Source organism: Ammospiza caudacuta, chromosome 20 (assembly GCF_027887145.1).
Source record: "Ammospiza caudacuta isolate bAmmCau1 chromosome 20, bAmmCau1.pri, whole genome shotgun sequence".
Lineage (NCBI taxonomy): Eukaryota > Metazoa > Chordata > Aves > Passeriformes > Passerellidae > Ammospiza > Ammospiza caudacuta.
In genome coordinates, this window is record NC_080612.1 from 10,174,571 (window position 1) to 10,190,293 (window position 15,723).

At 43.6% G+C, this 15,723-nt stretch overlaps 1 protein-coding gene across 1 annotated transcript in view; it reads left to right on the forward strand.

The window, feature by feature from the left end:
• Positions 1-15,723, forward strand: part of VMP1 (vacuole membrane protein 1) — a 62,111-nt gene that overhangs the window by 17,594 nt on the left and 28,794 nt on the right. The window contains exons 6-7 of the mRNA XM_058817609.1: positions 7,554-7,721; positions 11,827-11,958. Coding sequence (XP_058673592.1) covers positions 7,554-7,721; positions 11,827-11,958 — 300 coding nt within the window. The remainder of the gene's footprint in view (positions 1-7,553; positions 7,722-11,826; positions 11,959-15,723) is intronic.

Sequence of the window (15,723 nt, forward strand, 5' to 3'; positions counted from 1 at the left end):
TTAAATGTGGATTTTGTTTGCTGCTGCTGGAGCCAGGGGGGCTGAGGGGATATACATTTTTATTTACATGTTGAGGGGGTTCACTTTTATTTAACTGCTGAGGGGGTTCATTTCTATTTAGCTGCTGAGGGAGTTCATTAACTGTGAGGGGGTACATTTTGATTTAACGTTGAAGGGGTTAATTTTGATTTAACTGTGAGGGGGTGCATTTCTATTTAGCTGCTGAGGGAGTACATTTTTATTTAGCTGCTATGGGGGGGGTACATTTTGATTTAGCTGCTGAGGGGGTTCATTTTGATTTAGCTGCTGAGGGGGTTTGTGCTGGTGGCCAGGCCCTGGGCGAGCGCAAACAGGAAATGTGAGGTACAATAGCAATGGTTGTGCCGAGGTCCAGCCCGGATATTTCAGCTCTGGAATATGTGGGTTTGTCAGGAATTCTTACAGTGCTGCTCGGCAGCAGAGTGGAAGAGGGCACAGCAAAAAAAAAAAAAAAAAAAGGAGCAGAAGTATAGGAAAAGAAAAAAAAGTGCAGAAATGTGCCTTTAAAGAGAAAAGCAGTGCCCTTATTGCCTGTGCTGCCCTGAGAGAGCAGAGCTGGGTTTGTCTGGTTTAAGGGCTCAGCATCTCACTTTCATTCTGAATTGGTTCCCCTCACCCAGGGGTCACATTTGGCCTCCCCAAACAGTCAGAGTTTGCAGCTGAAATGAGCCCTGTGCTGGCCCTACCCAAACTGGTTTAGGTTAGAATTTGAAGATTTAAAAGCCAGACACTTGTGCAATAATGAGTCCATTATCTTGGAAAAAAAGATGTTGGTGGTGTAAATAATTTTTAAAAAAACAAACCCACACAAATAAACCGTTTCCTGTCAGGACTACTAAAAGCTTTTTAAAGTCAAACCTAATTCCTTTTAGTTCTCTTGTTCCAGGAGCTGAGCTTGTAAGAGGACTCATGATAAAAATTACTTAAGTCCCTCATAAAAGAGAAGCTCACAGAACAGGACTTACTCCACTTTTATGAAATAGAATAATTTAGAAACCTACACAACTTATTCTCTTTATTTTCTCCATTTACTTCCTTGTGACTAACACAGGAGTATTTTCATAGTAATTATCAGCTTCAGGAGAGGTTTTGCTCTTTCCACGCAGATCATTCAAAACTATTGTGAGTAACCCAGAAAACGAAGGTTCTGTGTGTAAAGGAAAAAGTGAGAAACAAAGGCTGAGCTGCCTCAGCCAGGTGGGAGGTGCAGCAGTGCTCCCCTTCCCAGGCTGAATTCTTCTTGTGAAGTGAGGTGTTCATTTCCAGCCTCTCTGTTCTCCAGTTCACACGTCAGCTTGCAAGCCTAAAACAAAGGAAATAAAAAAGGGTTCTGTCTAATACCTGTGCTCACGTTACTGCTATTGAATTGCTGGGGTGGTTGGAAGAAAAATACCTGGAGGGTGCAGAAGGCAGAAATTAATTCTAAAATAAGTTGAAATGGAGCCTGTTGGTGTGAGGGTCGTTTTTGTCTCTTACTCTGTCATTTGTTTCTTTCCTGTCTTTAAACTACTTCCTCCAGCTGTCCTAAGCTTTGTACAACGAACTAAAATATTCTGGAATACGCGAATCAACAGAAAACTTTTTTTAAAAATCACTTTTGCAGTTTTCTTCCCAGAAATTCCTGCTTCCAGCGCACCTGGGCTCTGTTCTGCTTGAAACTGCAGCATTGATCAGAATAACACCCTGATGAACTGGGAGGGTGTGCTGAGTTAACTGGACACTGCTGCTGAATCAGTTGTGCAATCTGGGTGTTCCTTAAATCTTCTGGTGGCTCGCTTGCACTTTAAAAATCTGAGGTGAAAAGTGGTGATTTCAAGGGGAAAAACTTTCATTTAAGTCTTGGTCCCCCTGAGTGCTCCTGTTGTTGGGTCAGATGCCTGTAGATACCTACAGAGAGTAAACCCAGCACTGCTGCCTTGGTCAGGCTGTGCAAGAGCAGTCCTGGGGTGCTGGAGGAGTTAATGGGGTGGTGGAGCAGTTAATGGGATGGTGGCTGCACCCTTCTCTTCCTCCTGAAGGTTGATGGACTTTACCTTTCAGAAGCTGACACCCAGTTTTCATTATCTGCTCTCCACTTCCTCAACGTTTGTTCTGTCAGCTCTCTGCTGAGAGGGCCCATTGTGCTTTCTCCTCATTTGTTCCCTTGGAGTTTCTACGTTTTTTGGTTTGTTTGTTTTTTTATGCACAGCCCAAACTTTCTACCTTTCATGTCCTGCTTTCTGGAACAGGTTGAAAATACTGATAATTGTGCAGAACCATCTCTAATTGGAGATTCTAAAGCCAATCACCACTGCTGGTGGCAGTTTGAATAAATGCTGAGTTTACTCTTTAGAAATGAGGGGGTGGCTAGGGAAGGGCAAGGAGAGAACACTGTCAGAGTATTTTATGATTTTATTAATGATTTTCTGTCAGCAGCAGAAGATAAATTTGAATTCTTGCAATTGTGCCTCCCCCTGACATGAGTCCATCTGTTTCTATAGAAAGTAATGTAGGTGCAGCCTTAAAAAAAAAAAAAAAAAATCTGTGTTTCATGTTACTCCTTAGAGCAGCACCATGGCCCTTTACACAGACAGCTGTGCCATGTGCTGCCCCCTCAGTGGCTCTGGTTTAGTCAAATTCAGAGCTTGTGGTGATCATTTGGAATTTCCATCAGCTCTGCACTGCGGGGCAAGGCTTGCCTGAAGTGGGAATAGAAACGTCACCACAGCCACATGAGTGTAAAATTAATGCCCAGCTTGAAATGCTGTGAAGGTCTTCTAAGCCCAGCCCTGACCACTTGATGGATGTTGGTGTCACTTGAGGATGCTCCAGGTACAGGATCCTCTGTCCCCAGCCCTGATTTCCAGCCAGCACCACATTCCAGACGTTATAAAATCATGAGACAGTTTAATCTCGTAGCACAGACAGACAGACAAGCTGCACTTATGTACCAGACCAAGCTTCTCCCTGTTAATCACAGAGCAGTTCCCTCTGTGGGCAGTTGTCCACTGCTCTCAGAGATAAAAAAGATGCTGTGAGTGTGGTGGGACTTTCTGGAGAGGTGTAATGACTTCATGGATAAGTATGGGATGAGTCGTGGCCTGGGGCACCACTCAGAGGATGTTTCCCATGAGAAGCAAACTTTTATTTTCCAATTTATCTCCATCAAATGCATCATGACTTGTTCCCCCCCTGTGCAAAGGCTGAGTCTTGGACTCAGTGTGAAGAGCAGTGTGTCCAGGAGGAAAACAGATTTTTAGTGCATTAAGTTCAGGGTAATATTTTTCTTGCTGGCAGACATATCACTTTTCTTTGAGAAATGTTTCTAAATTAAAGCCAGTCTAAAATTATATCTTCCCCAAAAAGAAAAGGTTAAAATTAGATGTGGTTGTTCTTGTATCACTTGAGCAGCCTGGCTGTTCTGTGGAGGGGCATGTGAGAAACCAACACTTGATACAGGATTTGTTTGGAGCTTTAATTGACTTCCCAGCCCAGGTGCTCAGAATGATTAATAATGTGAAAATATGATTCATTTTTAATTGGATATTCGGTCACTTTTCCTTATGGCAAAGACTTTCTGCTGTAAGAATTATACAGATCAGCATGTTTTCAAGGATTTTACCTCGTGATTTTTTTTACATGTGGCTGCTGTCTCTTTCTACTTCCACAGATGAATTTCCAAACATAATTTACAGATAAAAAGATTTTTACTTTCCAGAAATTTCATAGTACATCACTTCAATTAACTTCTGTGCCATTCCAACCTGGGTGCCTTCAACCACTGGAACAAAACTCCTTTGAAGGCCTGTGAGTTCAAAGTTACCTTCTCTGAGACATTGGGTTGTGCAGACAGGGATTTCCAAACTGCCCTGAACTGCTGTTGCTCAGAAATAGATTTATGTTGAGTTCATCTCGATGAGCAAATCCTGTCCTGTTTGATTTGCAAATGGTACAGATATTTCTAACACATCACATTCCTCCTGACCACAGGCTCCTTCTGCTCCTCTGCAGTGGCAAGCAAATGTTTCTCACCCCAGTCAGCAGAATGCTTCTCAGTTTCTCCTCTTTAATCCTTTTTTAGTGCCTCCTGCAGCTCAAAAGGAAAAAAAATCATTGGGAGAGGGTGAGGGAAGGACAGTTGGTGTTCAGGATCTTACATGCCCCGAGTTTTCCTGCCTTGGCCAGGAGCTCATGTGAATTGCCTGGGATTTAGTGTTGGGTGTGATGAGGTTTGAAGCCTTGTCCTTTGAAGGAAATTTTGTCCTTTCCAAAGGCAGAGCTGCAGGCCCAGTCCAAGGGGGACATCTGGGAGAACTTCCCCAAGTGTTGTAACAACTGAACTATTGCAGGGAGGCAAAGCACTCAGCATTTCCTGCACCCCACACAGAGGAGGAGGAGGAGAGGGTGGAGGAGGTGTTATTGGTGAAGAGGATTAAAGAACTGGATGAGAGTGAATCCTCCTGGCTGTAGAGTCAGGACTTTTCCAAAGGTGGCACCTGGAGCCTGTTTGAAGCTGGTCCCTGCTCCATTCAGAAATAGAAATGAACCCCCCAGTGCTCCTGCTCCCCTCCCAGCCCTGGGCCTGTTCAGCCAAGCTTTGTTTGGGGGTACCCAGGGTTTGTGGAGCTCCAAAATCAGATTTTGGGGTGTTGCTCTGAGCCTGGGACAAAGTCCCTGTGACCCCCAGGACACCCAGACAGGGGAGGAGGACTGGGAATTGCTCTGCCCCCGTTCCATGCCACACTTCATCCCTCTGAACAAACCATTTGCACTTTATTCCTCATTCCAGTTCAAATGTGGCTTCTGTGGCTTCCACCACTCCAACTTTTTTCCATTATAGAATTGTTTACATTGCTCTGGGAGAGTTCTGTTCCCTTGGCCTGGCCTTCAGGTGGCCCTTTGCAGCTGTTTGGTCAAATGCCTTTTATTTTATTTTTTTTTTTCCATTGGCTACTCCCTGTGAGATTTTTCCTTTTGCAGACATTTGTTGAGGCTGGGAGGGCTCTCACCAGGAGGGTCTGGAGGGTGTTCAGCCTCTTGCAGGGTGGCAGCTCTGCTGGAGAGGCTCCTGCAGCATCTCCACTTGGGCATTTTGTCCTGGTGTGCTCCCCTGGGATTTCAGGACCTGCTTTATCCACCTTGGGTGCACTTTGGGAGGCATTTTGGGGGATGCTGAAGCCTTGCAAGGACTGGGGGCTGCTTGTCACTACTGATAGTAGTGATAAAATTTGTCTCTTGCTATTCTAAATAAGCTGGCTGTAGTTCCTCTGTGCTGTATTCCAAATTTTGTGGCAGTGAAAGCCCCACCTCTGGATTTCCTATCTCACTGCTTGGCCATGGCCTGAGGGAATGAGGGAATTGTCATTTCCAGCTCAAACACGGGGGGATTTCCTCCATGCAAACCTGCCCTTCAGGAGGGTTTCACTGCAAATTTCTGCAGGTGAAAACCATTCATTTGAGGATCGAGACCTTTTTTTTGTTTTTTTTTTGTCCCAAGGTAGCTGTCAGACCCAGGGAGGGGCAAGCAGGGATGGGATTAAATCCTCCAAGTTTCACAGGGAGAAAGGGTTCCCAGGTTTGCCATAAATGTACTTTACAATTCTTTACAATTGTAGGTAGGGAGGTTTCAAATCTCTTTGCATCTGCCCTTGATGAGTGAAATAGAGAGATTTATTTATTTAGCTCTGAAGCTGCTGTGGAGATGATCTTGCTACAGCTACCAAGAAGTTTATTACCATTATGGCCTGTAGAAATATTAATAATATAAATTATTACTCCTTGGTTCTTTCTTCCAGTCTTTTTTCTCCCTTCCATATCAAAATCTCTCTTGTGTATCAATTTCTGGATCCCTTCTTTTTCAGTTTTATTTCATTGAACCTTTTCTTCTCCTCAAGAGATTCTGTGCCTCATTTATCATCTCACAGGTTTTGTATTTCTGCAATCCAAAATACACCCAAGCATTTGGAATGAGCTTCCTGTAAAGCAGCAAGGAATAAATAAAATAATTTTCTTGCTCTCAGAGCAGCTTGTGCTTCACCAGAATGGGTTTATTTGGATTTATTTGGTTTATTTGGAATTGTTTGCATATGCCAACAGTAGTTTTAGCTGCCATACAGAAAATATAAAAACTGGGATTTTATTTCAATATTCTTAGTTCAGTGCCACTGAAAAATGGCAGTGTGGGTGTCATTGCTGTGAAATGTTGGTGAGTGAATCTCATCTCCCCAGCAAACCCAGGAGTGCTGGGGCTGCCCTGCAATTTCACCCTTTAATGTGCAAATGGAGCTTTTGGGGCTGGATGAGCCCCTGGCTCCTGCATTTCAAAGGGAGCCTGGGCAGGGCTCAGCTCTCTCACACTTTCCCTCTGCTCTGTCATAAATTCACCTTTGATTTTTGGGGTTATATCAAGCTCCCTTATTGCTCTAATAAAATGAAAATAAATTAAGATTGCAGATAAAAACATAAATGAAAATTGCTGGCAATATTTCCCAGCACGATGTCAAAACCCATCAAATAATGAATAGCAGAAGTTAAATTGTGTAATTTGTTCTGCACTTAATGAAACTTTTAGATTTATTTAAAAGTGTGGTTTTACATAAAGACCTCACTTCAACGCAGTAGTTTTATTCAGTAATTTTATTTTTTTCCCCTCCCTCTTCCCTGGACAGTGTTTCCATGACCTTTGTTAAGTGATTGTTTTTTAGCTACAATGTCTGGTGTTCAGATTGTTTGAATTGCTTCTCAATTCTTTGGTATTAAAAATAATGGCAATTCTTTCAGGTTTTTAAACTATGTAACAGTTCATTTCTTGAATAGATTTTTATGCTCCTTTTATTTGGAGTTTTGTCCAAAAAAATCTTTCAGTGTAAGATGGAAACTAAAATTAATTCAGTTAAATGGTATTTAAATAATGTTTAATTCTGGAATTACATTTTAAACCATTTTTTAGCAAAAAGCACTGAGGTCCCTTTCTTGTTTACCCAGAAAAAAACAGACACAAATTAAACAACTGGCTGTTGGAGAAAAATACAGAAGTTAGCAAAGTCTGCTGCAAGATGTCGTTAAACCCAGTCATTAAAAAAATCAATATATAATTTAAATGCCTAATCCTCTAAAAGCAGCAGTAGGGAAAACACCTCCTCTAATAAAGCTGTAGGTCATAAATACCTTAAGGAGAACATTGTAAAATAGTTGAAAATTCCCGTTTTTTTTTTTTTAAATAAGGATTTTTATTTCTCTTTGACAGCCTTCTAAGTGGCAGGGGAAAAGCTGAAAGGCTTCCTCACATTTCAGTGGGTCAAAAGAAATATTTAATTTATTTAAAAGTACATTGATAGCTCAACATTGTGATTCAGGTGGCCTTAAAAAAAACTCCAACAAACAAGAATTTTTCATAAATAACATTATTAAAAGAGAGAAGCACTAAGTTTTAGCCTAGGGACAAATGTTGGGGAAGGGGGTTGCTAATTTTAATTTTTATTCTAACTCACATAAAATACAATTGAATTTTTTTTTTTTTTAATTTTATTTTTCAGGGTCCACACATAGCCTCAGTCACTCTTGCTGCCTATGAATGTAACTCTGTGAATTTCCCTGAGCCTCCTTACCCGGATCAAATCATCTGCCCCGACGAGGAGACAGCTGAGGGCTCCATCTCCCTGTGGGCAATCATCTCAAAAGTCAGGCTGGAGGCCTGCATGTGGGTAAGGCTGCTTTAAAAACCTGCAATTCCATTTGTGTGTTTAATTCTGTGGCCAGCAATTGACAAAAATTCCTTAATTAGCAAAATAATGATGCCCAAGGTAATGTGAGAAGTGAACTTTTTAACCCTGATCTTTTTAACAGAATATTCCTGGGATGTTTCTATCAGCTGCAGTTTCCTAAACACCAGCAGAGAATTTGAAGGCTGTTGATGTAAAAAGTAAATTTTAGTAGGGGTTTCTGCACCCCAGATGATCTGGCAGCTCTCAGGGCTAAGCAAGAAATAATTGCAATAATTTTGGGGCTGTAACATGAGTGAAGCTGCAGTTCTCATCTGCAGGACTCAGGACCTCATCTCACACAGCTTGTTCTGGGCTGCAGCAGTAAATTGCATTTAATTATTAAAAAGTGTTCTTTTCCATATTTTAACATATTTTAATAAAATATATAAATTTTAATTAAATTTGATTTAATATTAAAGTGTTCTTTTCCACATTTTTACACCTTTTATTTCTGTTTCTCTGCCTGCTTCCACTTTTCACTTAAAAGCTGAGCAGCTTTTCCTAAGTGAATCAGGCTCTTAGGAAACTCTGTCATTGGAACTTCCTTTCAGTTTTCCTCTTTTTTTCCTTTACAGCTTCTTGTACAAGTTGAATTTTTTGAGAATTTCGGTTGACCAGGCTTTTTTTTTTCATTTTGAATTGCAGTTTACACAGATGCATCTGCTGTGAACTACATGCCAAATTAACTTTATTTTGCTGCTGACTTCCTGTCCTAGCTGGTGATTTAATTACTAAATTCTTGGTTGTCCAACTCAAATGCAGGGAAAGGAAATTCTAAAAACAGGATCTGATGCCTGCCCTGGTATTTTTTAATATATAAGGCAATTGGTCACTACAATTTCTTAAATAGCAGCTGTTGTGTTAGTTACAAAAATTCCAGTCAATGTGTGAGTTTAGAGACTAAAATTAAAATAGTAACAGAGAAAGTGAACTCACAGCCCTGTCAAAAAGCAGAGTACAGCTTAAATTTGACTCTTAATGAAAGTCCAGAATTGCCTGAATGCTCAGTAAGTAGCTGATCACACAAATACTTACAAGACTGTAAATATATCTAAGATTTCTTTTTGTTTTCTTCCTCACCCCCCTCTGCTGAAATCTGTTTAATAGAGACAAGCAATAAAAATGGCATTTACAGCTACGTTTCTAGGGTTGCAAAATAAAAATGCAGCTGAGGGTAAACATCTCTTGCTTCATCTGCAGCATGTAAAAACTGAGCTATGAGGAGAACGAAGTTCAGAACTGGGAGAGCAGAGCTGGAATCTCGTGTCCTCCAGAGCAGCCATGGGGGAGAACAGGCAGTGCCTTGGTGCTCTGAGCTCCTTGGATTAGATCAGGGAGAGGCCAAGGGAACAGGAACATTTGTATCCCACTTTTTCACCCTTTCCCCCCCTTTTTTCCAAATTCCCTGTCAGCTACCTTTGCTCTGAACTCTGTCTCCTCTGGCTGTTCCCTGGGGAGCATCCTCTGTCCTCCCCTGGTGTCTCGTGTAATGTTATGCTTTCTTGGAATGTTCCTGAGTACATAAACATTGCTTGCTAATTTCCTGTAAGCCAAATCAAGTTGGCAATTGCTGCTGCTCTGCTTCCAGAGTGTTTCTTTTGTCCTAATTCCAGCTCACTCCTTATGGAAGCTGTGGAAGGGAGTTATTTTAGACTCTGTCACTCTTAAACTAAATGTCCACTTAGCAAAGAGAAAGGTGACTTGCAGAAGGTGGAAAAGCTGATTTTTGCAGCTCACCCAGGGTGACTTTGCAGGCTGAGTGTCCTGTGGGGTGAAATGTGAGCATTTCTCTGCACAAGGGTCACCAAACCATCAGCAGCCGACTTCAGGCAGAGATTAAAATCATTCCCAGTCCCCAGCATGGCAGGGCTGGCCATTCCTGCTGATAATGAGTGTAACATGGATTAAATCTCCCTGAGTTATTAGGTGGGATGAAAATGATGCTTTTTGCAATCCCTGTAAAAGTTGGCTGCAGCAGCCCTGGCCTGCAGAAGGGCTCAGAACAATCCTTAGGTGAATGCCAGTTTTCACAGCCTCCCATCCCACAGGGACCAGCAATTCAATAGTGCCCTATATTTTTAATGTCTTGCAGCCTTTTTGGTTGTTTACAAGAAATAAGGGGAAAGAATAAAAATGTTTAATTGCTTGGGATTAGCAGAACAGGCTGCCTGTGTCCTGAGTAGGATCAAATCTGTTTAAAGGACTCTTTCTAGTGGAGTCATTTCCCAGTTTCCTTTTCTGAATGTAAAAGAATTTTGATTAGCATTTGCCTTTCCAGTTTGTTGTGAGTCCAAGGGATCTCCATGTAAAACTGGCATTCAGAGTTAAATGGGGAAAATATCTAATGTGACAAAAAGTTAAATAGTTACTGGTTTGGAGCCCTTAATTGCTGCTTTTGCTGGTTTTTCTTCTTTTTTTTTTTTGCTTTTATGCACTTAAGGAACCTATCTCCAGCAGACATGAAATCATATGATTTTTGTTGCACTTCTGAAATGCTTTGTAATAATGAGCATGTGACTTATGCAATTTAAAGCAAGTTCATGTCCAGTACACACATGCAAACCTCTTCCTCAGTTCACAGAACGAAGCCAAAGCAAATTGGCAGAGCCTGGAGGAGCAATGTGACTTTTTCTTCTTGCATCACCCTGAGAACATAACCTCAAGTTAATTTTTCTGAAGTGTTGTTGCTACTGTTTTCAGGCTTATCTTCCCCTTGTGCCAGAAATATGCAGATTAATGAAGTTCAGCTTGTTGCAGTCATTTAAACTTTTTATTCTGTGGAAAACAAGGGCATAAACATTCGAGGCCTGTGTGCACTTCGGGTGCTTAAACTGAGAATTTAACTGCGGTGGTATTTAAAACCACAACCTGTTGATTTGGAATATCCACAGCAGCTGGAATTCTTGCTTGCAGCTGTGCATAGAGCAGGAACAAAGGAAATTGAAAAGCTTTCACGTTGCTTCAAAGGAGGAGAAAAGCATTTGTTACTCACTGCTGACCCTGGGAGAGAAAAGCCATCTGCAGGGAGCACATTCCCGTGCAGTGCCCAGCTATTGTCTCTTACCTGCCCTAAATTTAAACCATGCTGAGTTAATTCCAAGTTCCTGTTCCATTAGCCTCTGTTTATCCATATGTTCAATCTTAGTATGTCTCTCTTTTTTCCCTTGCTTAAGCTAAAGCTGCCTTTACCCACAAGACTGAAATGAGTCATTTGATGTCCTGAGAAAACAAATACGATTTTCCTGCGGTGAGAACGCAGCCGTCCTTTCATCTGGGGTTGGCTCCAGCTATCCCAGCTGAAGGAGAGGGAAAACTCCAGCTCAGGCTTTGCTTAACCTTTTTTTTCCTTGCTGTAGTAAAACCTGAGTCTGTTTTCTAACAAACACTCGCCCAGAGTCTCATGACTGACCAAGCAAACTCCAGGACAGCACCGGGGAGGAGCTCCTGGATTATTCTGGAGGCCCTTGGGGATCAAGGGTTGTCACATGCTGGGGAATGTGTCTGGCATCATGTGGTGGGGTGAGACACAGCAGTGCTGACTCAGGATGTGGGGGACAGCAGAGCCACCAGCTCCAGCCTCCCACGGCTCCGGCCACGCGCCGCTCCATGGGATGCACAGGTCCTGTCTGCTCGACCCTGCAACCCCCAGGCTTTCCTCTGCACAGGGAAATAAAGGGAAATAGGGATTCAAAGGAGCAGCATTCTGTTGGAAATGATGGGAATTCTGACCTGGTGGGTGAAAGCAAACTGCTCCAGGGAGGAGCTCCACATGCTGCTCCACGGGGCCCCAGGGATGCACAGATCCTGTCTGCTCGACCCTGCAACCCCCAGGCTTTCCTCTGCACAGGGAAATAAAGGGAAATAGGGATTCAAAGGAGCAGCATTCTGTTGGAAATGATGGGAATTCTGACCTGGTGGGTGAAAGCAAACTGCTCCAAACAGCTGCTCTTGTCGGCTCGGAGAATGGCCACGGGACTTGTGCATGTCACATGTTTTGTGTTTGGGAATAAACAGGAAAATAAATCAGGATTGTTTCTTTTCCCAGGGTGCTGGTACAGCCATTGGAGAGCTGCCCCCCTATTTCATGGCGAGGGCAGCCCGGCTGTCGGGTGCTGAGCCTGATGATGAGGAGTACCAGGAGTTCGAGGAGATGCTGGAACACGCAGAGACTGCACAAGTAAGGACAGAGTGTGAAACAGCAGAGTTAATGACACAGAGCATCTTACAGGGGGTAAATAACCACTCCAGTTAAATGAGAGGGGGGCCAAACAATCAGCTGGTGTGAGTTCACAACAGACTTCCCAGGGATGGAGAAAGATCCTGCACTGGGTGATACCTGTGCTGATGGCAGGACAAGAGTGCAGCTTGTTGGAGCAGATAAAATAGTGCAGCCAAGCATTGGCAATTATTTAGAGTCCAAGAACAGCACAATAAAGGTAGGGAGACACTGGGCTGGGAAAACAGGGGTACAGGAGCTGCTGTTCCATAATCCTGGTTGTTCTGGCTGCATTGAAATCAGCCTCAGCTCATCCCTTTCAGATGACATTTGCCTGCCTTGCCACTGACACCCTCAGGGACCAGTGTGTGACCCATTCATCAGCCTGAGGAAACATTTTTCCTGATGTGGAAATGCAGCAAAACTGCTCCAAGTCCCTTTTTGTTGCTCTTGTCATTTATTTTCTCCAGGGGTTGAATAGAGCACAGTTTGCAGTTGATGCAGCACATCAGTCAGGTACTGCTGTGGATATTTTTTCCTTCAGATCAGGAGTTTGTATCCTGGTCACGAGTTCCTGATAGTGTTTTAGACCAAATCAAACATTTTTTCCTCATGCTGTTTGCCACTGAATTTTTCCCTCTTTATTTTTCCTTCTTATCCTGTTTTGTCTGCCACTAAGTTGAAACGGGTCATGAGACTGCTGTTAAAAACCAGCAGATGCTATTTACCATGCACTGATGTCTTTAAACTCCTCTGCCAGGGTAGTTTCTGGAGATAAATATACACTTTTCTTTTCCCTCCTTCAAAAAATAATGGATGAAGCTTTTCCATGAAAGTGGTTTGTCTGGAAATACTGAGTGCAATCTAGTAATTCTAACAGTAAACCCTGTGTTTCCCAAAAGCCTCCCCCTACTAGAAGGTTCCAAAGGGTTTTTCTGCTATTATAAATAGTAAATTCTTCTATTTTTTTTAAAGATGCAGCAGGGGGAAAAAAGAATCTCCTTTGTTCTTTTGTCTCCCATCAATCTTTGCTTTGCAAAGTAATCCCTTAACTGTAGGAAAATCAAGTTGTGGTAAAAAAAACAACAAGGAAACCAGTTCAATACATGACTTCAGTTTCTGTGTTTACTGAAACTCTCCCAGCAAATTATATGTGTGTACAGTTGTGGGAGCAGCCAGAGATGGTTTCCAGAACGCACAGTGAGATTCTTGGGAAGAAAATTTTTTGCTAGAGAGCATTTTGTCAGGCCAGGCCAAACTATAGCTGTATTGACTGCCTGGAGTAAACAAGTAGCCTTGTGGAATTAATGAAGGAAAATGATGCTGTTATTTACCAGTACTTTTGATTTTATTTTCTTGGCAATTGAGTTTGGGTTGAAGCGTGTTGTTTTGTGGATGGATGGCCAGGAAAAAAAAAATCTTTCAAACTCCACTTGTGGTTTGGTTTCTATAAACTCTTTTAACATGAGGCTTTGACAATCCGATTAAATTGTATTGTGCTCATAAAACTGACAGTTCAGTTTTTTCCATTTGCTAATGTGACTTCCTTTTTGCTTTTGGCTTCAATCATGTTTTCTCTGGATGTCTGTGGGAGACAGGCCTGCCTTTCCTATGACCTCTGCAAATCCCAATCTCCAGCACAGCTTATCACTCTTTGCCCTGTAATTTGCATTCATGAGCAGTGCTGATGCCTATTTTTAAATTGCTCATTAACAATTGTTGTTACCTCCATCAGCTTTCTCCCACTCCGAGAGTCTGAAGCCCCACACGGAGGCTGTGACAAGTGTCCTGTGCCTTGGGGATGCTGCAAATGCTTGATGCCAAGTGACAGGAGCATTTTTTCAGTAAAAAGGTCTCATTGCAGGCATCATTTTGGGAAGGTTTGGGGATGGGTGGTGGATTTTGCAGAATAGCTGAGCTGCTCTTTGCCCATGAGGCAGAGCCAGCTGTTTGACGTTTTTGCTGCGTGTGAGCTGCTCAGAGAGCTTACTGCTGCTGTTTCTCAACAACAATGGTCATTTGGAGAAACAGATGAGCATCTTCTCTGGTGAGAATAGATCGTGGCTGCAGCATCCAGCCTGAAGGGTCTGGGAGGGGGAATGTGCTCCTGGCTGGCCACAAAAAACCAGCCAAGAAAGGGACCTAAGAGGATTAAACAGCGTAAAGGTTTAGTGCTCCATTCAGAGCAGCACAGAGTGAAATGCCATTTACTCTAAAGAGTCTATTGATGGATTTTCTGTCCTGAATGTCAGATCTGAGTGACCTGTCTTCTTGTGCTGGCTTTTGAGAGAGCTCATTAACCTGCAGCCGATGTGTCTGTGCTGTACTTCCCATTAGCACCCTTGAGAAAAAGCCCCTTCTTTTAAAGGAACACTCACTTCTCCTTCCTCGCTGTCCCTTTGTGTGCTCCCCAGCGAGCCCCAGTTCCTGCAGGGAGTGTCACAGCTGCCTCGTGGCCGTGCCCTGCACAAGGGGGTGGCTTTTCTGCCTTTTCTGCCTTTTCTTTGTCCCCAGAGCTGCCACAAGGCAGAGCCCAGCACGCCCAGCTGGGATTTGTTCATACTCAGGGCAGGGTTTAGAACCCAGCAGCGTTTCAAACAGCATCTGAGCTGCTGTCAGCTCTGTTCCAGTGGGATTCCAGAGTGAAGGGAGGTTTTATCAGAGCTCCCTTTTGGCCACAGGGAGTGTATCCAAAGCAGAGTGAATGCTCAGTGCTGGGGCAGCACTTTGGGAATGACAGTCACAGACTCTTGGTGCAGTTTTCTGTCACACACACACGAGCAGGGACTCTTTTACCAGTTTAATAGTTGCTGCTTGGTAATTTTTCTCGGTTCTCTGTCATGCTGGAACACTTCAAGCTGAGGAGTGAAAAAGCAACTTTTGGTGCCAGCTTCCCTCAGGGCACCCGGTGACAGTGCGTGGGCATTGCTGTATCCCGGTGCTCCTTGCTAAAGGGGAAAGTACTGATATCTCTGAATATCTAATCCTTAATGGCTCTGAGTGTTTGGCTTCATTAAGTGGCATTTCTTTAAGAAGTAATGATTTACACATCGGGGGTTCGCTTCTGTGCAGCCTCGCCCCGCAGCCAAATTTCCATGTAAAAATATTTTCTAGTTGCCTATGTTACTATCAGCCAGTGCTGTTTGTTTACTCTCCAAGCTGGGGAAGAACAGAGCCTTGGAGAAGGGTTAAATGCTCAGAAACGCCGAGGTGCAGCAGGGCTGGTTTGGAAATGACTGAGTGCCATCTGCACACTGGCTGTCAGTCGTTGCTGGGACCTGTTTTTGCCTCCACTGAACCTTTACTGGTTGTGGTTTGTCTGGCCATCACATGACTTCTCTGAAAATTCCCCCTCCCCTCCATTTCCAGTAAACTGTTTGAACAGGAGTGACTCAGAGTGAAACCAGCTTCCCTGTAACCACAGGGCTTGCCGAAGAATTTGTCAACGTGGACTCGAGAGGGTTTGAATTCAACCGAGCTGCAGCCGCCTGCCCTGGAGCTCCACCGAGCCCTCGGCGAGGGCAGCAAGGGGTTAAGGCGGTGGGGACAGAGCCCTTCCCGAGGGCAGCAAGGGGTTAACGCGGTGGGGACAGAGCCCTTCCCGAGGGCAGCAAGGGGTTAACGCGGTGGGGACAGGCTCCCGCACGGTCCCGGCCTCGCCTCAAACCCTGCCCCGCTTCTCCGCATCTCCGCGGGGCTCCCGGTGCTGGGGCACAACAAAGCCCG